The sequence below is a fragment of the Simochromis diagramma genome, unplaced genomic scaffold (genome assembly GCF_900408965.1).
Source record: "Simochromis diagramma unplaced genomic scaffold, fSimDia1.1 OVJJ01000085.1, whole genome shotgun sequence".
In the NCBI taxonomy this organism is placed as follows: Eukaryota; Metazoa; Chordata; class Actinopteri; order Cichliformes; family Cichlidae; genus Simochromis; species Simochromis diagramma.
In genome coordinates, this window is record NW_024387315.1 from 375,222 (window position 1) to 397,848 (window position 22,627).

The following is a 22,627-nucleotide window of genomic DNA, read 5'->3' on the forward strand; positions in this document are numbered from 1 at the left end:
CAAAAAGTAAGAGAAAAACAGAATTCACTTTCGCGTCCCATTTATGGATATAATTCACTTCATGTTTCGTTCAGTTTATGTTCTAATTCTACTTCAGTTAGATTTGTCTTTGGCACATTTTCACATGAACATTTATAGTAAAATAATCCTATTTAATTCAAATACAGTGGAATTCTTACTTCTCCCTTTTAAAACTCTGGAGACAAGCCGAGGATGAGCCCCTCAACGCTGGACCTGGGCCCGCTGAAGGTTGCCAGGGATTGGCAAATGCAAGTGGACTTGGATCAGAGGCTAATTTTTCCCACAGAGATCGTAACAACTACTCTGCGACCAGACCTCGTCCTTTTGTCTAACTCCTCAAAACTCAGTCATTGAGCTGACGGTACCATGGGAGGAAGCAATTGAGGAGGCATTTGAGCGTAAGAAGCAGCGGTATGCCAACTTGGCAGCTGAGGCAGAGGACAGAGGCTGGAAGATCAAGGTGCGTCCAGTGGAGGTGGGGTGCAGGGGCTTTGTTGGAAGTACAACAGCAAAGCTGCTCTGAGAGATTGGGATCAAAGGACAGGCACAACGGCAGGCTGTAAGATAGATAAGATCAGATAAGTCTTTATTGTCATTGCACAGTCATACATAGTATAGTAGTACAATGAAACTGGAAAACTGTCCTACGTCGGCACTACATATAACAACACGACACGATATGACACATCACAACGCAACACAAACAACACAACACAGTATATTAACTTAGTAATAAAAAAAAAGAATGAGTGTATGTGTATTGCACACTGTTATTATTGCACATTAATTATTATTGCACCTCGTTATAAATATAAATATTATTATTGTTTTAAACATTGTTACCTCCCCCCTAAAAACGTCCAGGGAGGTAGCCAGTCAGGTCAGCTGTTAGCATTGATCAGGGCTGTTGTGAATTAGAGAACTAGCTAACACTGCTGAGAGGACCAGTCACTGGTTATGGCTAAAAAGGGCTGACATCACTTGGGCAGCTAAGGCAGTCAGCTAACCGCGAGACACATGCCCAGGATTGATGGACCCGTGGTGGGCCTGCCTCAGCAGGGGGCGTTGAAAGGGTAAAACATAACATTAGTTTTCTGGTTGACTGCTACAGCTGTCTCAGCGCCTCCTGGGGACTGTGCAGTTAACCTCATGGTACTGAAACTAAAAGGAGGAATGAAAAATGTTCCGCTCTTCTCTTTTCTGGGAGGCAGTGGGGAGGTAGAGCGCACAGCCCGATCCGGCGGGGAGGTGTGGGAATCCAGATCGGGCGCCCCCCTTCCGACTCTCCTCTCTGCTCTCTCTGATCTTATCTTACTTACTTGTCTTACTCCTCTCTGTCACCTTTTCTGTCCCTTTGAAGAAATGAGGCTCCATAAATGTTAAAGAGGTAGGTATTTCTCAGTTGCAGTGAATAGATAGAATAAACTGTAGAAAACTAAACAGGAGAAAGAAGAAGAGAAATAACTATTTTAACATAAACCACTGACGCACTCCAGGGCCTGATCAACCCTGGTCCACAACCGACGATGTGTCCCACATTTTAATAATTTAGATCAGATCTCTAACCCCTAAACCTAACCAAGGGAAAACGGCAGATTAGCCTGGGTAAAAGACCGAAGGTTGAGGCACACAACGATGTGTGCCGCTGGTTTCTGGGCTGCTTTTCCTCATAACAGCCATCCCCCAAGATTTTCTCAATTAAAAGCAATGCATTGTCAGGGACTGTAACATCTAGTCCTTTTACTGAATGTGTTTGTCAATTACCATTTATTTGTATTTATTTTATGCAACTTCTTGCATTAAGTCATTTTAAAAGTCAGACATTTGGAGGTTAGTGGCTCCAGTCCAGCTCTACACACACACACACCTGGATACACCAAGGTCAGGCTCTCAGTGAGGCCTGTCACTATCATTATCACAATTATACTACACTATTATACTACTACTATATACTACATTATACTGTTCATAATAATGGATTGCATTTATATAGCGCTTTCCGGGGCCCTCAAAGCGCTTTACAATGCCACTATTCATTCACTCTCACACTCACACACTGGTGGAGGCAGCTACGGTTGTAGCCACAGCTGGGGCAGACTGACAGAAGCTGCCATATCGCCCATCGGCCCCTCTGGACAACACCAGCAGGCGGGAGGTGAAGTGTCTTGCCCAAGGACACAACGACCAGGACAGACAGAGCTGTCGTCCCACAGTTAACTTAAACATATTTATTTTTTTATTTGCACTCAAAATGAATCAACTTTCAGCAAAACCCAATAATTACAGTTCTGTGTTAAACAATTACAAAACTTTCAGATTCACACACACCACCACCACCAAACTCAGACATTAGAACAGTTATTTCTACTACTCAAACTACATTTCTTATTTATATATTAATCAAACTCGTATTCTGATTTATATTTGACCAAAAATGCTTTATTATTAGGAAATAGAGAAAAGCATTTTTACTCACATGAGGCTGGATATTAAGACCTTTTAACCTCTCTGAGCTGTGTTGTGGAGGTGGCTAGTTGGAGGATTTCAATCTCTTTCTACTAATGCATAGCTTGGGAAACAAACAGCAACGTGTGGGACTAATAAAGCTTATCTTATCTTATTGGAGAATTCATTAACGAAGCAGAACATGTGAAGTAGGCAGAATCTGGACTCATCGTTGAGAATAACTGTCCCCCACATGTTCAGGTTCAGTGGACATGTTGCTGACATGCTCTTTTGGACCAAGCCCGTCCATATCAGTCAAACATAGCATGCTTGGAGAAGACACCGCTGCAGTAGTCCATACTCAAAAGTGCTGCTGATTAGGCCCCAATTAGCCATGTGACTCTCATCACCTGGAGTACCAGAAGCTCAAAAGATTCAATAACAGAATAAGCCGTTTGGCTGTGTTTCATGGGCACAACCCACAAATGCATTTTCTTTATGAATTGTAATGGACTTGTTCTTATCACAACTGGTCATGGCTCAGATCCCTACATTTGTTGGTTTTGTATTAGAAATAGAAATACAACCATCAGTCACAAAACTGGAGGCACTAAAAAATGAAATAAATGTACTATTAAACACGGACTGTCTTTTACTAGGGCACCTGTCAAAGGGCAAAGGTAAACAATTCTTTATGTGAATGTGTTGGAAGCAGGGATTTACCTGCAGTGAATCTCAGAACTGGGCCATGGGCCAATGGAGAAAGCTGGTTTGGTCACCTGGTCGTGGTTTTTTCCTCTTCACTGAGGACTATACATTAGGACTAGGAGAGGATATGCTAGAACACTGCCTATAAGAAAAAATCAACCCATAAAGTTCTCGTGTCACGATATTCATGCTCGACGTTGAACTACCTGCAGCCCACATGCACCCCATCGAGGCAGGAGAATGCCCGATGGTAACAGAATATGACTAAGTGCAAAGTATTAACTTGACCTTCAAAATCCCCAGATCGCAGTTCAGTCTAGTCTGCAGGAAGAATGAGTCTGATCCACGAGGGCCCTGCCTATAAAATATCAGGATTTACAGGACCTGTAACACAGGGGACTCTCAGAAGTCTCGTAGAGTCGGGTCTCCCTGGGTCAGAGCTGTTTCAGCAGCCGGAGGAGCCACACAATTTTAGACGAGTAGTTTACAACTTTACAACAGTTTTATTCCAGAAGATGGCAACAGTGTTAAATCAATGGTTAAAACTGACTTATCCAAACATTTGTAATTTGGATCCATTTCTTCAATTAAAAAAATGACAGTTTATTCAAATTGGAAGATGTAGCAAATAATAAACCCTTCATTTTACTTAACATCTCTTTACATTTTGTGTACTGCCTGTCTCATTCATTAATGTGTTGGTGAAACTGGTGATGAAGGTGTGTTTATTTGTTTTTAATGGTAGTAATTACTATCACTGGGAAAACTTTCCATTTCTTATTTTCTCAAAAACCTTTGAATTCAACACTTTATCGCACAATACCAAATACAACAGGAACTAAAATTCTACAATAAGGAAACTTGAAGTATGAAGTGAAGCACTCTGGAGCATCGCTGCTGGCTGAAACAGAACAAACACAGGTGATAAGGCATGCGGAGCAAGAGTACAGTTCACATATGACCGTACGATGAAACACTGAGCTGCTGACGGTGAGGACGTCACTGCTGTCATCAGTTGTCCTCACAGCCGGGACGCTTCCTGTAGTTTTTAGTCACCATATTCCTGAAGGAGGTGAACTGGCACCTGGACTCTTCTACCTTCTTTTCTTTTTGCACCTCTTTCTTTTCCTCTCCTTGACCCATAGCTCCACTCGTGTCCTTCTCTTCATCTTTTTGTCCTTTCTCAGTTTTGTCTAGATGTTCTTCTGTTTTCCTTCCTTCTGCCTCTTCGTCCTCCTCCTCCTCCAGTAGGTGACTGAGATGCATTCCTGTCTCCTTTGCACTCACAAGAGAAAGCTGATCATTAGGTTGTTCCTTCGGCAGTTGCTTGGGTCTGAAGATCATCTTGTGCTGGAGGTCACAGGGGGAACTGCCTCTTGCCTCTTGCCCCAGGCTGGACAGGAACTGATAAGCCACCCTGCTATTTTCCTGATCGCTGCTCTCATTCACATCCTCCAGACTGTAATGTGTCCAGCGCTCAGGATGCACTAGGTAGTCTGGGACTAATCTCTTCTTTGGTGGTGTGGGACAGATGGATGACGGATGGCTTGTGTTTTGACTGTGAAGTGAGGATTCGTCTGCAACAGTGTTCTGATTTAGAGAGGAGAAAGTCTGCCTGCCAATACTGTCTAGGCAGTCAAAGATACTGTGGCTGCGGTCAGAGAAGGCTGAGGTCCCTCCACTCAGACTGAATGAACTCTGAGATATGGGAATAGCTGCTGGTGCACACACATCATCATCATCATCATCATCACTGTGGTCTAGGTCTGGGTCAAATGGAGCTCTGCTGGGTTGTTGTTCAGGCTCAGATTCATCACTGGCTGACAGCTGGTCGCCATCGTCACTGTTTATCATATCACCGTGCTGTCTGACATGCTTCTGATCACACATCTTGACACCAACACTCTGACGAGAACCTGATGAGGGAGAAAGGAACAGAGCTGTGCTATAAATAACCATCATAAGGCCAACATGGTTCAACTGTTGTTCCTCAAAGAACATTGCAAAATCAAAAAGCATTTCATGCTATTGTTTTGTAATTATATTTAAACTTGTTCTCTTGACGCTGCAGGGACTCCTGTTACAATGACAATAAGGATATACAGATTCTGGACGAGAAGTCAAAACTGGATGCCAATACTTTGTGTTTTCCACAAACTCTCCAAGTTTTCAAACTGTTTCAATGTCTCTGAGCTTCTTTACTGGAATACATCATTACAACGGTGGTAAAAAACCTATGATTGTACACTCGTGTCTGAAATCCAGCTGTGGCAGCCACAGCACACTACAAAAGAGGGGGTGAGAGGTGCACGACGTGACACAGGATGTGATGTCAAATTCAGCATGCAACACCCTCGACATGGCGATAATTATTAATAACAATATTTAAGTCATGCCACTAATACTGTAGAGTGAGCGTAGGCCATAATAATACACTGACCTTTATACTTAAGTGAGCACTCAAAGCGCTTTCTGCTGCAAGCCTCATTCAACCAATAACACACATTTCATGCAAGTGCTTCTGTTTACATTATATAGGCTTCCTTCATACTGCCATCATTAGCATCATTCCCAGCTCTATCTGTCAATGAACAGAGACACCACCCATCAATTAGTTTAAAAACAGGAATGTCTCAAAGAACTGGATGACCTCCAACTTTCTTCTTCCAAGTTCAGATCAAACGGAGATTATTGTACTCGGCCCTAAAAATCTTGGGAATATCAAACCAGATTCTTCCTCTGGAGGGCATTTCCTGCAGTAACACTGTGAGGAATCATGGAGTCATGTTTGACCAGGACATGTCCTTCTCGCCTTCAGTACTCAAGTTAAACATTGCAATCAGTGGCTGACAAAGTGACTGCTATACATCCTTCACTTATTCGGGTAAAGAGTGGCACTAACATAAATTCTTTTTAAAGAGAGATGCGGCCAAGAGGACAACAGCAACTGTAACCGTAACCGGTATAGCTCTGACTTACTTTATATAACCTTTTTGCAAACCCTGTTCTCCACAGCCTATCTAACAATAGAAGTAAATGTACTGTACGTTGGAAACACAAAGGAACATCGAAAATTACTTTCTGGCACAACGCTGCGCGGATCTCCCGGGTTACTGATTCTGCGCAGTCCCGGCTCCTGTCCAGGCAGCTAGCACGCTAATGCTAAGTGCTGTTGCGCTGCAGAGCAGCGGTAAGAGAACTGCCGGGGATCATTCTCAAAAAACATTTCACCCTGTCAGTGGTTTACCTGACTGCTGGCGCTAACACCGACCCGGTAGTTTACAACGACGCGTAAACATCGACTTCCTCTACGCTTGCGTCTCAGAAGCTGCTGCCCCCAGCGGCCACAAACTGTGGCTGCAAAAGGATCAGACGAGCCTCCCGCGATAAGTCTACAGGCACAGCGCGTTTCGCCCGGGAAGGATCCTGACAAATACTATGCACCGTTTTATGTTTGGAAGGAGAGTGCGGTGGCTGCCTTTTTTGACATGGAGAAAGCTTATGATATATCGCGGAATGTTTTTAATAAAATTAAAGGAGATAGGAATTAATAGTTCAATGTTTTGTTTTTTTTTTAAATATTTTTTACATGATCGGTGAATACAAGTAAGAACAGCACAAAGTGTTTCAGGGATTTGTTTTGTTTTCTGAGAATGGTTTCTCCCAGGAAAGTATAGAGAGTCCACATTCTGATCTATCATTATTACTGATAAGTTTGAACATTTGGAGAATGGATTGGGCTTTTCTGATGATGGCATAATCTGGAAGAGGGGTAAAATGTAACGTTTGCTTTTAAAAAGATAAAAGAAGAATTTAATAAGATAGAGGATTGGTCCTTTGAATTTGGATAAAACAAAAGCACATGTTTTAACAAGGAAAAACGTTTCTGCAAATCTAAACCTGCAAATTTACACTCATGACTTGAAAAGGTTAAAACAATTTACGTTTTTGGGAATATGGTTGTATGGAAAATTGACCTGGAAAGTACATATTCCAAAAATAATTTATAAATGTAAAAGAGTTTTACATGTTATGAGGTGTCTGGTTGGGAGAGAGTATTTTAATAAGGTCAGTATTTGATTATGGCAGTATAGCATTTGGTTCAGCACAAGTTTCATTACTCAAACTATAAAATATTCAGTATCAACATTAAGATTATTTATAGGTGCCATAAGAACAACTCCAACACCAAGAAAAACCACTTCAGCTGAGAATATGTTCTACATACTGGTTTAATTTAAATACCCATAATGAGGATCATCCATGTCAAGAGATTTTAAAACTACGTTGGGGAAAGGAAAAAGAAGCAATCAAGTCATTTTGGCTGCACAGTAGACAAGATTACAAGGGATTAATGTTAAGGGTCTGAACGGGATGATGGGAAGGGCCAAATGTACCACTGTCCAGTTGACCGTTTGTCCTTTGCCAATAATTTCAATAATTTTATACTCGTTTTGATACTGCAGATTTTAAAGAAAGGACAATGGACTGTGATGGCTGATGTAGCCCAGAGCACTACAATTCATCTGTCTGAGGAAATGGTTGGCAAATGTTTGTCTATGATTGAGCCATATAAAGCATTTTGAAAGCTTGTTAAGCACAGTTGAAGGGGAACTTAGGATCTTGACCAAACTGTTTTGGTTTTTATTAAATACTTGTATAGTTCCTAGAATACGGAAGACTAGTGTAATTAAGAAATAATTAAGCCACTTCTCAACAGGTCAGGTTCCAAAGCCCTTAGTGAGTTTCGTCCAGTGGCCTTGACCCCTGTGCTTAATGTATGGAGCAAGTGGTTAATAAATAGCTCACCTCTTCAATAGTGGATCAGTGGGAAAAAGTCACAAAGGGCACAGGAAGTGCAATGTTGTTGATTTGACTTCTGCCTTCAATGCAATGAGGAAATACATTTTACTTCAGCAAGTATTTAACGTGTGTGTGGGGGGGAGGGGGAGGGGGGGGGGAGATAATAACCTCATTTGTTGATTTATCTTTGCAAAAGAGAAGAGCTTGTCCCAAATGCACAGGCCTGATAATGGTTCTTTAACCTTCTGTTCTGTCTGTGGAAGTGTGTCTGTGACAAGTTCAATTTTATGGTTAATGCTGAAATGCTGACTCAATTAGCAAGAAAGCTTTAGAGTTAGCCACAACATTTGGAAAGATTTTATGTCAGCTTAATTGAAAACATTCTTGCGTTCAATGTTTCAGTCTGGAATGGCAACCTGATTGTACCCATCAAGAACAAACTGAATAGGATTGTCAGAACCACTGGAAACATTACTGGTCGACAACAAGCTTCGTTGGATAAGCTGTATCACCAGGCTGCTTTGAGGGTTTATTGTTCCTGACTGTGAGGACCCTCTTTGTTTTGACTTCGATGCCCTCGGGATGACATTACAGGACGCCAGCAAAAAGGTGCATGAGGAATCATTTGTGTCAAGCGCAATCGGTATACTGAATAATGAGACGCTGTAATGTGTTTTTATTGTTGTTGTTCTAAATGTGAATGCGGGTTCATATGAAGTGATTTGATTGATTTGTTTATGGCTTGACAATTTTCCATTGATGCAGATAATAACGTTATTCTATTCCATTCTATTCTATCTCAACTCAGTCAAACAGTTCTTCAATCACCAATACATCAATACATCAATGTCTATTACCTGGAATTGATATTACTCAGTCTGACAAACGAAAAAACAAAGAGAACATCTCAGATCCATGTACAGTACAAGCATATTTAGATAATGGCTATTATGGGTATCTTCAAGTTTAGATGGATTCATCAAAAGAATCCATATAAATATAGCCTGCAGACCAGGACCACCCGACACAGGAACAGTTTCTTTCCCCTCGCCATCTCCCTTCTTAACAGTTGACCTGTCACACTGCTCCCACTGCCAGACTGCAACTGCACCTTATGTACATTTTGTAGTATTCATTCCACCTCATTCATTTCTGTATTTTATGTATATAAGTTTAGATTCGTTATTTATAGTTGGTTTACATAGCTTTGTGTATGTATGTGTAATGTGTATATATAGACGTGTGTGTGTGTGTGTGTGTGTGTGTGTGTGTGTGTGTGTGTGTGTGTGTGTGTGTGTGTGTGTGTGTGTGTGTGTTTTACATTGCTGTGCTTGAGAGCCACCATCTACCGGAACCAAATTCCCTGTATGTGTCTGCACATATACTTGGCCAATAAACACGATTCTGATTCTGATTCTGATTCTGATAAAGAATCCTGCAATCCATGTTGCAGGAAAATGAACTTTTGTTTTCAAGAAGAGGCAGTATAACATTATTGTTCTTTACGAAATATGAGAGAACTGTTACATAATTTACAAAACAACAAATTGCAGCTGGACATAAAGACGTTTTGGACAAAGTTTCTAGTTCAGATGTTCTTTTTTGTTGAGGTACTTAAGTTAATAGAGAGAATATAGTTTATAATTTTATTATTATATATATATATATATTATAAATATATGGCTTGATGTATACTCAATCATCCAGGAAAGGAAATCCCAAAGGGTTGATTCTGTGTATCTGGATGGAGCATTTTCAGTGGGAAAAACGTTTCATCACTCATCCAAGTGACTTCTTCAGTCTCAGCTGACTGCAGGTTTCCCTATAACCGTATCAACAGCACATTTGCACATTGACTGAAACTACCACCACTGGCAAACAATCCGATTATTAAGTGATGACGTGACGAATCCTACTTCCGGGCCTAAAGTAGTCTGCGTTTAATATGGCTTTTGTGTTGTTAACATGTTTAATGCTTTGTATTTTCTTCTATTTGATCTCAAAAAGCTCCTAAAACAGTCAGTGATCACTGTTGACCTCCCTCGGCTTTTATTACCGCTAATCATTTATTTAAGCTCAGTTTTTAAAACCTTAGGATGTAGCTACAGCCCAGCCCATGCAGCAGTATATGAATGACTAACCTCGTATTGTGGATGGATTATCTCAGTTGTTCTCCTGGCTGAAGTTTGGTCCTTTTACAGTCGCTAGCGGTCACGTAGCACATCATTATATACCAGCTAGCCCAACTTCAGTAACCCTACAAACGTCACTGCTGTTTAGTTTTCTGTCTTCATTTATGTTGGAAGTGATAGCAGAGCTGTACGTTTTAATTTGTTTCCAAAACCCCGCAGTCAGGACATGCTATATTGTATTTAGATAGAAGCTAGCGAGCTAACTCCCTGCTAACTTCTAACTCCGTTAAATGTCATAAATTCCGTTTTCATGGATGCCTGGATGTTAAACTCAATTGTTACACCTGGTAGAGCAGAACGCTGATCATTTTATTAAAGATGAAAGACTTTAGACAGTTTTTCAACTCTCAGTAATGCCATAGTGATCGTTTGATATATGGACCTGCAGCGGAGTTTAGGCCCAGACACGGCTAGTGACGTCAGACTGAACAATCGGATAGGGTGTGAGGTCAGTCCTAGATATATATGTAGAAAGTTAGTATACCATTCACACTTCACTCCAGTTGGTGGAGGTACTGCACCAAAACGTTACTTGCTAACCGCCAATAAGAAGCCGAAGAAGTCCGCTCCAGTGTATATTAAAAACTCAGTGTTCAGTTCTTTTTTAATCAATTTAATCAAGGGACTCTGACACAGATAGTTGAGCATTGCTGAATTACTCTGAATTTATTTTTAAAAAAATGTGGCATTCGCAGAATCAGTTACAGATGTCATTCCCTCTTCACTCTTAAAAAATGGACAACCTATCTGTCTGGACCCTATAATGACATCAGTGTCCTCTTCATTAAAACAAAATAATTGCAACATACAGTCTGTATCACCATATTTTCCAAAACAGAGGACACTTGACCCAGTCATGAAGAACTTTAATGATACTGTTTGCTTAATGAAATTAACATATTTAAACGTTGCCTTCGTTTAAATATGTTAATTTAAATATGAAATTAAAAAATGGAATTAAATAATGGTACAGAAATAAGGCCTCATCTGTATAAGAAAAATAGGTACGAGGGAATTTTTTTTGCAGTTCGTCTGAAAAGCTGCAGTTGTGCTTTGGCATTTTTTAAACATCAATAGGCGCTGATGCACGCAGTCTGTCCCGTCTGTGAGCGCAGAACAACCACAAAGCTGCTGCTCAGGGATGAAGTCACACATATGAGTCCTCTGTGGGAAAATCCGGACATTTTCATTAGTCTCGAAAATCCCCCCGATTTTTTGCTGTTTCACCATAACACTGACATTTGTGGCAAGTGGAATAATACCACATAAACACTGTTACATAAGGAAGATGTGTGTTTTGGCTGATCCAGAGACAACAAATTCTAGAAAAAATACAACAACAACTACAATCTACAGAAACGTTCAGAATATACTCAAAACACTGTTCGTTTTCTACAAAGTACAAAAAAGACCGAGAACTAACATGTATGAGGGAACGGAGTGTGAGGGTGATATTGTAACCATGAGCTCCTCGCTCTGTTCATGAGTTTTCATTAGTTTGACTGTATACATATTAATGTCTGTTAATAAAATTAAGTGTTATTGAAGTAATAATAATAATTAAAAAAATAATAATAATTAAAAAATAATAATAATTATAATAATTATAATAATAATAATTAAAGCTGCAAGCAGCGTTATGAGGGCCCTCGCACCCCGGCGCGTCGAGCCACGCCCAACACCTAAAACCAGCAGGTCCGATCTGATGTCACATTGATGGAATTCATGAGTTTAACCACCAGCTACCATTTCATCTCATTCAACCATGATTATAGTCGTCCCACTAGGTGGCGCTGTAACCATTATGACAAATGGCATAACAAACATTTCCGAGCTCGAGTCTCATCACGCCTGCGACCTTTGGGAGAGATTGGACATTGTGTTTTTGAGTGACAGCAGATTACTGCTTTTTGGCGAGTGATTCAAACTCCACGTGCCGCCATGACCACCCCGTTTCCCTGAACGTAAAAAGCTTCGCAATTTAACATCACAAAGGTCTTTAGAGTCCACAAACTGGAGATCGCGTCAATCTGATGAAATCCCTTGGCTGATGATTTGAAATTTTGTAGGGGGCGCTGTGGAGCCATTTTGCGCTATTCAAGGAAAGTGATCACATACCAAGAAAGCCCTCATCACATTGGAGGTGTGTGCCAAATTTCAAGACTTTTTAAACTTTCCAAGCCCCTCAAAAGCCACTTCATTGTTCATGGTGAACCGCGTTGCCACCAGGGTGCGTCGTTCAGTTTAAAGTCACAATTTTCTCACTGAAGCATCAGGAGGGACTCATGGTGATATAAGATAAGATAAGATAACCTTTATTAGTCCCACACGTGGGAAATTTGTTTTGTCACAGCAGGAAGTGGACAGTGCAAAAGTTATGAAGCACAAATTAGAATACAATAAGAATAAATACAGTACACAACTGTACAGAATAGAATAAAATACTATATACAGTAGAATAAAATAGAATAAAAATATACAATAAGATAAAAATAGAATACAAATGCTATATACAACTGAGTAAAAATACAACGATGACAGAAAGGATTATTGCACTTAGTGTTATTGCACATGTGTGGATGTGTTTGATCAGTTAAAGTCTTTATTGTGGAGTCTGACAGCAGTGGGGAGGAAAGACCTGCGAAATCTCTCCGTCCCACACCGTGGGTGCCGCAGTCTCCCACTGAAGGAGCTGCTCAGTGCTGTCACAGTCTGCTGCATGGGGTGGGAGATGTTGTCCAACAGTGATGACAGCTTAGCCACCGTTCTCCTGTCACTCACCACCTCCACTGGGTCCAGAGGGCATCCTAGAACAGAGCTGGCCCTTCGGATCAGCCTGTTCAGTCTCTTCCTGTCCCCAGCAGAGATGTTGCCGCCCCAGCAGACCACACCATAAAAGATAGCAGAAGCCACAACAGAGTCATAGAAGGTCTTCAGGAGTGGGCCCTCCACTCCAAACGACCTGAGTCTCCGCAGCAGGTACAGCCTGCTCTGCCCTTTCCTGTAGAGGGCGTCTGAGTTATGAGTCCAGTCCAGTCTATTGTTCAGATGAACACCAAGGTACCTGTAGCTGTCCACAGCCTCAATGTCCATACATTGGATGTTCAGTGGTTGCAGTGGAGAATGCTTGTGCCTGCGGAAGTCTACCACCAGCTCCTTGGTTTTACTGGCGTTGATCTGGAGGTAGTTCAGCTGGCACCAGTCCACAAAGTCTTGAGTCAGTACTCTGTACTCCTTTTCGTCCCCATCAGTGATGAGGCCGACTATTGCAGAGTCGTCAGAGAACTTCTGCAGGAAGCACTGGGTGGAGTTGTGGGAGAAGTCTGCAGTGTAGATGGTGAAGAGGAACGGAGCCAGAACAGTTCCCTGTGGGGCCCCATACTGCAGACGACACACAGTCCTGAGTCCTCACATACTGTGTGTAGCGACTTCCACAGTCGCTAGAGGCCGGGGATGAAGCCTGCCTATTTGCCTGACGCGCTGTCAACTTTACGCAATAATGCGAGAGGTGGAATTGTTTGCTTGTTTAATTAAAGTGCTTTGCGATTTTTACAGAGTAGTATCATCGGCTCCTGATTCAAACTCTTACAACATCACAGGCTCTAATATAACGAAGCGAACATGTAGTGCAGCGGTCAACAAAAACTACGGCTACCCAGCCCTCCTCTCCGTCAAAATCAAAACCAGTGAATGACAGACTGACAACGCCCATTTATGTCACCGCTAGCACCCACGTGACTCCCATAACAACCAAACAAATAAAAACCCAGTGATCATCAAAATTCAATACATTCAATTATGGCTCCTACACACCAGCCCCTAATTATTAGGATCCCTTCTAATAATTACCCATAATTAACCAAGTAGGAGACATAAAACATGCAGAAAAAAGTCAAGCATTTACTGTATTTCAATATTACCCGCAGGAATCCTATAGGTAATCTTAAAGTCTATCTTCAAAGAAAAATGAGAGACATTTTATATCCAAATACAATCAAAGTCTGATAATTGGACCCAGAAGTCTTTAACTGATCTGCCTCCAGCAGTAGACACAGCTTGGTAATAGGTCGATCCAGGCAACTAGTCTGAGTTTTAATCCGAACTTGACGAACGAATCCTCTTCGGTCAGGAAAAGTCTTTATCACACGTCCCATTGGCCAAGAGTTTCGAGGTGCCGAACTGTCCATGATGAGAACCAGATCTCCCACGATGAGGTTCCCTTTTACTCCAATCCATCACTGACGTTCCTGTTGCTGTAGTAGGTATTCCTTCACCCATCTTTTCCAAAACAAGTCAGACATGTATTGGAATTGTTTCCATCTTCTGTGTGTGTACATATCAGTGGAATGGAATACTCCTGGTGGTAATATCAGTGAGGTCTTTAACAGAAGAAGATGATTAGGGGTCAAAGCTTCCAGGTCGTTAGGATCCATTGAGGCTTTGGTAATTGGGCGGCTGTTAATGATGGCTTCAACCTCACAAAGTACAGTATGAAGACCTTCTTCATCCAGGTTTTGTACTTTCATTATGGAATTAAGTACTTTGCGAACCAGTCTTATCAGTCGCTCCCAGGTTCCTCCGTGATGTGAACCTCCAGGAGGATTAAAGGTCCATTTAACTCCCTTTTGCAGAAAGACGTCATTGATTTTTACCTGGTTCCAATGTTCAATGGCAGTTCTAAGTTCACGTTCAGCACCTACAAAATTGGTTCCGTTGTCAGAACGCAGTTCTCGAACCTGACCTCTTCTTGCATTGAAACGTCTGAACGCATTAATGAAAGAGTCAGTATCCAGTGATGGAGCAACCTCAATGTGAACAGCACGGATAGCAAGGCAGGTGAATATAACACCATATCTCTTCACCATGCTCCTCCTACTTTTTACACTAAAGGGTCCGAAGTAATCCACTCCCACCCGCGTGAATGGAGGTTCATCTGGAATGATTCTTTCATTGGGCAAATCCGCCATCTGTTGATTCACTGGTGGAGCATTAAGACGTCGACAGATGACACATTTAGATAACACTTTTCTTATTGCTGTACTAGCTCCAATCAACCAGTACTTTTCTCTTAGCTTAGACAGCATGTGGTTACGACCACCATGTCCAACTTCCTGATGTATGTGTCTAAGCAAGAGCTCGGAAATGTGTTGATCCTTTGCTAGTATTATGGGCTGTTTCACCTCAACCGGCATCAATGATCTACTGAGTCTCCCACCCACTCTGAGAATTCCATCTTGCAGCTGTGGGCAGAGTCTTCTTAGAGGACTTGATTTTATAATGGGTTGTCCCTTCTCCAGACTCACAAGCTCCAAGGAAAATCTCCTCCTCTGACAGAACTTGATAATGACAACCTCAGCTTTGTCCAGATCTTCCACTGTAAGATTCTTAGTCACAGATGTCCTCTTAAAGTTCCTCAGCCTTTCTTCCACAAATGATTTCTGTTGCTCTTTGGTGACCTCTGACTGTGGTAAGCTTGAACACAATTCTCTCCTTTTCTTCGCAAAGGACAGAAGCAAGTCCTTAAATTTTAACAGCCATGCCACTGACTTCTTAAGACGTGTCCAGGTGGAAAAATGTTTAAACATGCGAGTAACAGAATTTTCTCCAGCTTGCTCAACACTCACTGTGGCAACTGTTTTTACCTCAGGATCATCAGATGCAAGCAGACTGATGTCATCTGGGTAGACAGGCCATTCACTTCTAGATTGTAGAAGATACTGAGGCCCAGACAACCATTTTGTATTCTTCATAAAAACATCGACTTTCACTCCTCTTGAGGCCATATCTGCTGGATTACTGGCAGTGTCCACATATCTCCATTGCGAGGAAGATGAAACTCTTAAGATTTGTGAAACTCTGTTGGCCACAAAAACCTTGAATCTTGAAGTCTCACTCCTGATGTATTTAAGAACAGAAGCACTGTCTGTCCAAAACACAGAATCCAGAAGTTCCATCTGCAGCTCTTTCCTCCAGAGTACATCCAATCGACTGGCCATGGTTGCTGCAATGAGCTCCATTCTCGGGACGGTAAAGGATTTAAGAGGAGCGACATGAGCTTTTCCCATAACAAACGCACAGTGTCGTTCTGAACAAATGTTTTCAATCAGCAGGTAGGTCACTGTTCCATACCCATCCTCACTGGCATCACAGAAATGGTGCAACTGAGCACTCATGATTTCTCCAAATCCATCAGGTTTCAGACAACAACTCACTTCAAACTTGCTCAATAGCTGGAGGTGCTGGAGCCATGTTAACCATCTCTTGGAAAACAGCTCTGGTACATTATCGTCCCAGCCGATTCCTTCCTGGCATAGATCTCTTAGGATTTTCTTAGCAGTTAAGACCACAGGACTTAGCATTCCAAGAGGATCATAGATAGAACTGACAATTGAAAGGATTCCTCTTCTGGTGAGCGGTCTGTCCTTGAGCACAATCTTGAACTTAAAAGAGTCTGATTTTATGCACCACTCCACGCCCAAAACTCGCTCGATCATTGAGGAATCCAATTCCATGTTCAACTCTTTCATTCCTGTGGCTCTGTGACTTTCAGGAATTGATTCCAGCACTCCAGGCTTGTTGGTGATCCACTTTTTGAGCAGAAATCCTCCTTTGGCACACAAAGAAACCAACTCGTGGTACATTAACACTGCTTCCTCATCAGTTTCAACGGACACAAGACAATTGTCCACATAAAAACAGTGCAACAACTTCTTCACAGCTTCCTCACTGTAGAGATGTCCAAAGTCATCCGCACACTTTCTGAGTGCAAACTTGGCACAACTTGGTGACGAAGTTGCCCCGAAGAGATGTACATTCATCCTGTATTCAGATGTTGGTTGTTCCAGATCACCTTTAGGCCACCAGAGAAATCTCAATAGATCTTTATCTTCAGCTGGAACCATGACTTGATGGAACATGGATTCAATATCTCCCATAATTACAACTGGCTCCTTCCTGAATCTTGTGATCACTCCTATTACAGAGCTTGTAAGATCAGGTCCTTGTAAGAGTTGGGAGTTTAAAGATGTTCCATGATAACTCACTCCACAGTCAAACACAACTCTGAGTTTCTTCTTGGTCGGATGGTAAACACCATGGTGTGGTATATACCACAGCTTGCCATCATTGCGATTGATCTCCTCTTCCGGGACCTTTTCAGCATAACCTTTAGCCAGGAGCTCATTCATGAAGACTTTGTACTCAGTATGAAACACTGCGTCTCTCTCAAATCTCTTTTTTAGAAAGCGCAGACGTTGTTGAACAAGTTTCTTATTGTTTGGCATACTGATACTGGCATTCCGAAAAGGTAATGCTATCTGGATATGACCACCCACATATTTGGCAGAGTTAGTCACTATTTCCAGAAATCTCTGATCCTCTCTTGACAATCCAACCTGCTCATCAACTTTGCTCTCAGGAAAGTCATTCTTGAACTGTTGCTGCCAAAGCTCCTCCAGCGTGACAACAGAAATTCTGTTGACTGTAACTTGTGGATGCTTCTGATCACCTGTAGCTTCACAGTTTCCTGAAAGTGGTCCATTGATGGTCCAGCCAAGCCTTGTCCTTACGGCATACGGTCCTCCATCAACACTACACACCACTTCCAGAGGTTCCAAGGCTTTGGGAATGTTTGTTCCAATCAGAAGTTCGATTCCTGCATTTATTTGAGGCAAGGTTATGCGTTTTAAATGTGCCCATCCTTCAATATCTCTTGGTGTTGTAATATTTCCTTTATGTACAGGCATGGACTCCTGTGTGTACACTTTTGGCAGTTCCAGAAATTCGTCACCACAAAGAGCGGCAACCTCCAGTCCTGATAAAGTGTTGCTGCTCACAACTCTTTCCTGGCCCATGGTTCTGAGGAGGATGTTTCCTTTCCTTCCCTCAAGGTGAAGTCTGCGCATCAGACTCTCAGTGCAGAAAACTGCTGTGCTCCCTTGGTCCAAAAAAGCATATGTTGTAATAATGTTGCTTCCTTTCTTTGACTTTACTTGGACAGGCACAATGGGCAGTTTACAGTCCTGGTCTCCAGCCCCTGTAAGACCACTCGACACCAGTGTGCTCACATGCGGCTGCATGTTCCTGTCGGTCTTTTCAGAAGGTGAACTTTCTTTGTGCAGGATGGTGGGATATTTCCGGCTGCATTTGGAACAGGAAATCCTCTTACGGCAATCTTTACTGATGTGTCCTATACACAAGCAGCCAAAACAGATGCCATTTTCCTTTAAGAAGGTTATCTTCTTCTCATGAGCCATTTTTCCCAACTGTGCACAGACGTCCAACATGTGTCTTCCTCCACAACAAATACAGACGTTCCTTCCAACCTGATTATTTTTCATTTCCATTTCCGCAGGCTTAGGTGTACTCTCCACAACTTGCATAGTGGTGGCAAAGCTTGTTCCTTTATTTCCAGGTCTGCCTTGATACTTGGCTTTACTCATTCCTTTTGTTGGTAAAGAAAGCGGAGAATCTTGAATATTACCGAATACAGGATCAGTTAATATTCTTATTTGCTTCTCCAAAAAGTCTGCAATATCCATAAATTTGGCTCTTCTTTTATGCCTTTCTTGCAGGTCACAAACATGGCTTCTCCATTTGTCCCTAAATTTATACGGCAATTTTTTAATAATGTTCACCATATTAGAAGGCATGTCCAAATCACTCAGATGCTGCACCTCCTCCATTGCATTACAGCATCCCCTGAGGAACAAACTGTAGTTCTGAAGAGCTTTTACTTCCTCCGTTTTAATTGATGGCCATGAAAGTGCCTTGTCCAGATATGCAGCTGCGACCTTCTGTTCATCGCCATAGTGCTCCTTTAACAGTGATTTTGCCTTGCGATAACCACGATCTGAGTTCATTTGTTGACAGCTTCTCACCAATTCCTTTGCATGGCCTCTTGTGTACTGTTCCAAAAAATATAAACGATCGCTGTTATTTTTCGTATTGCACTCAACTGCATTCTCAAATGCTTTAATAAATGAATAATATTGAAGTGGATCTCCATCAAAATGAGGTATTTCTCTCTTTGGTAAAGAAAAGAGGCTTTGTTGTTGGATTAAGAGTGTTGTTATTTAATTTTGTTTAGTCATTATTCCAATAACATCATTTTGTGGTTCCAGTTCCACCATACCATTTGTATGACAGTCATTTTGTCCATTTGCATCAGATGGGTTTGAAGGAATAACTGAATATTGTCGAGGATGCTTATTTTGAGAAGATTCAGTCAGCACAGCTTGTTGCATGACACATTCCTGGGTTTTATCTTTTCTCCTGTTTTGAGTTTCAGCATTAGGCAATGAATTTTGTTTTACAGAAATGTGAGGTATAAATTCCAATGCATCAACATTAAAGGTTTGTTTAGATCTTTCATGGGAAATGTATGAATTCATTCTATCTGAAACTTTTAAAGATCCTTTTTTGCTTGTTATACTTTGAGCTTTAAGGACATTTATTGTAGCCATTTTTTCAGCAATTTCAGTGTCCAATTTTAGCCTTTCCTTTCTTTTACGAAGACGTTCCTCCTCTTCTTCCAGTACATGTTTCTCATCCAATAATTTCTGCTTTATCATTAAAGCTGCCAACTCTGCCTCAGCTTTCATACGAACAGATGAAGTTGAAGATCTTGATGAAGAAGTTTTGTGGCTTTCAACATTTGAAACACTATCACTTGGCTTGATATCATCCTCCACTTCTGTCTCAGTATTTGATGCAACATTGTTTTCCAATAAATTGATTTGCTTTGGACGAACAGCAGGATTTTGTTCTCTTTGATTTATCCAGTTCTGAATTTCATTTAAAAACACATTGGTGTATTTCATGATACTTGAAAACCATTCCTCTTGTTTTATTACTTCTTCCTCTGGCACCAAAGACAACACCTCAACATGTGAACTTGAAGCCTTTTCACACAGTGCCTTTAAATCCACCAAATACTGCTTAATTTGAGAAAGATTTTCATTGTGTTGCATGAGCGCTTTCATTTTTTGTATTAGTCCTTTCATTTTATTGACATATATTTTGCATTCATTTTGTAATTTTTCGATTTTATTCAACAATGCCTTTCCAGTCATTTTTCTTTCTCTCTTTCCCCCCAAATCATTAGAGGAACAATCATCACCACCTGTTTGACTCATGATTTTCCCGTTTGTTTGTTCGATTTTTTTATTTATTTTAATCTTCAGTGATCATCCATTAAAACATATATCCACTGGAAGCCACAATAGACTTTGACCATAAAATCATTTCAACGTAACGGCACTTTAATTGTCCATTTGAACGTCATCCAAGCAGCATAATTAATAAGACGCAGCGCAGACATCATTCCAAGAGCGCAGCCAGAAACGTTGCACATTTAACCAACATTCATTCCATTCAGTGTCTCTTCTTGAAACATCTCAGCGCTAATGCAATGTGGCTTCCTTTTCCACAACCAGACATGCACAGGTATTCTTACCTGCGCTCCTCAGATTGCGTCAGGTGTGTCGGTGCTGCTGGGCTCACTCATTCAGATGCGCTGCACTTACTTGGCGTCTTTCAGGTTCCTTGATCTGATTTCTTTGATCCTGCTTGCGGCTGGCTTCTCCAGAATGCCGTTTTTTGTTGACTAAAGATGTAGCGACTTCCACAGTCGCTAGAGGCCGGGGATGAAGCCTGCCTATTTGCCTGACGCGCTGTCAACTTTACGCAATAATGCGAGAGGTGGAATTGTTTGCTTGTTTAATTAAAGTGCTTTGCGATTTTTACAGAGTAGTATCATCGGCTCCTGATTCAAACTCTTACAACATCACAGGCTCTAATATAACGAAGCGAACATGTAGTGCAGCGGTCAACAAAAACTACGGCTACCCAGCCCTCCTCTCTGTCAAAATCAAAACCAGTGAATGACAGACTGACAACGCCCATTTATGTCACCGCTAGCACCCACGTGACTCCCATAACAACCAAACAAATAAAAACCCAGTGATCATCAAAATTCAATACATTCAATTATGGCTCCTACACTGTGGTCGGTCGGTGAGGTAGTCCAAAATCCAGGTAGTGAGGTGATGGTCCACTCCAGAGTTCTCCAGCTTGTCCTTCAGAACCGAGGGAAGAATAGTGTTGAAGGCACTGGAGAAATCAAAGAACATGATTCTCACAGTGCTTCCAGCGGTCTCCAGCTGAGCGAGGGAACGATGTACGAGGTGAATGACAGCATCATCCGCTCCAATGCCAGGCTGGTAGGCAAACTGAAGTGGGTCCAGTGATGAGCTTGTTAGGCGCCGAAGCTGAGCCAGGACCAACCGCTCCAGGGTCTTCATCAGGTGGGATGTCAGAGCTACCGGCCTGTAGCTGTTGAGGTCCTTGGGGCGTGAAGTCTTTGGCACTGGTACAACACAGGAGGTTTTCCAGAGCTGTGGGACTCTCCCCAGCCTCAGACTCAGGTTGAAGAGGTGCTCCATCACCCCACACAGTTGGTCCGCGCAGGACCTGACGACCCTCGAGCTGATGCCATCTGGGCCCGCTGCCTTCTTGCCATTAATCCTCCTCAGTTCCCTCCTAACCTGGGTGGTTGAGAGAGACAGGCTGGAGCCTTGTGTTGAGTGTGTATTGGATGCTGTTGTTGGGGGTGGGGAGGAGTGAGCAGGGTGAATAGAGGAGGTGTGAAGTGTCTGAGGTGTCAGATTCACCGCTTTTGGGGTGGCCACGATGAACCTGTGAAAATCAGTACAACAAAATTAAAGCTCTCCCTGATGTCAAATATGGCAGGTGAAATAGGTTCAGGGGTGGAGCCTTATCATATGTGTGCTCTTTGGTCCAGATCGGACAATGTATGAGGGAATGAGAGGCAATAAGATTTTCATGGCGAGTCATCGAAATTCGCAGTGGTGCCGCGGGCTCACTGTATCACGAAAACTCAAAAGCTCCGCAATTTAACATGGCTCAGGTGTGTAGTTGACACTGACCAAAGATGAAGCTTATATGACCAAATCCCAAGGAGGAGTTCGCAAAAGGTTCGAGGCATGGAAATGGCAAAATTAGAGCCAAAATGTCACCTTCACTTCTAAATTGCGGACTTCCTGTTGGGTTTGCGTCAATGGGCCCATTGACTTTTTTGTTCGTCTTGGCATGATACACGTGTGCCAGATTTCATACATGTAGCTCAAACGATGTGGTCGTAGGGCTGCATTTAACAAGGCATAGGTGGCGCTCTAGAGCCATTTCCCAGTGCTCATATGTAAAACCATTAAAATACAAAATTTTTCGCCAGACCTGGCATGTGTGCAAAATTTCATGAGTTTTTGAGCATGTTTAGGCCCTCAAAAAGGCCCTTGTTTTGCCTGAATAATAATAATAAGAAGAAGAAACGGAGCAGACACAATAGGGCCTTCGCACTCTCAGTGCTCGGGCCCTAATAATAATAATTATTATTATTATTAGAAGAATCATCAGGGCGGACGCTACTCCACACGTCT

At 42.0% G+C, this 22,627-nt stretch overlaps 1 protein-coding gene across 1 annotated transcript; it reads right to left on the reverse strand.

Moving 5' to 3' along the window:
* Positions 1-3,657: 3,657 nt before the first annotated feature.
* On the reverse strand, positions 3,658-22,626 carry tssc4 (tumor suppressing subtransferable candidate 4). The gene is made up of 2 exons (XM_040005135.1): positions 22,622-22,626; positions 3,658-5,090 (listed from the first exon to the last, which is right to left on the reverse strand). The coding sequence occupies exon 2, from the start codon at positions 5,062-5,064 to the stop codon at positions 4,186-4,188; it is 879 nt and encodes a 292-aa protein (XP_039861069.1). The 5' UTR covers positions 5,065-5,090; positions 22,622-22,626; the 3' UTR covers positions 3,658-4,185.
* Between the last annotated feature and the right edge of the window lies 1 nt (position 22,627).

What these genes read in the sequence shown, in the direction of transcription:
- tssc4 (XM_040005135.1), bottom strand. Translation starts at nt 5,064, where the DNA reads ATGTGTGATCAGAAGCATGTCAGACAGCACGGTGATATGATAAACAGT.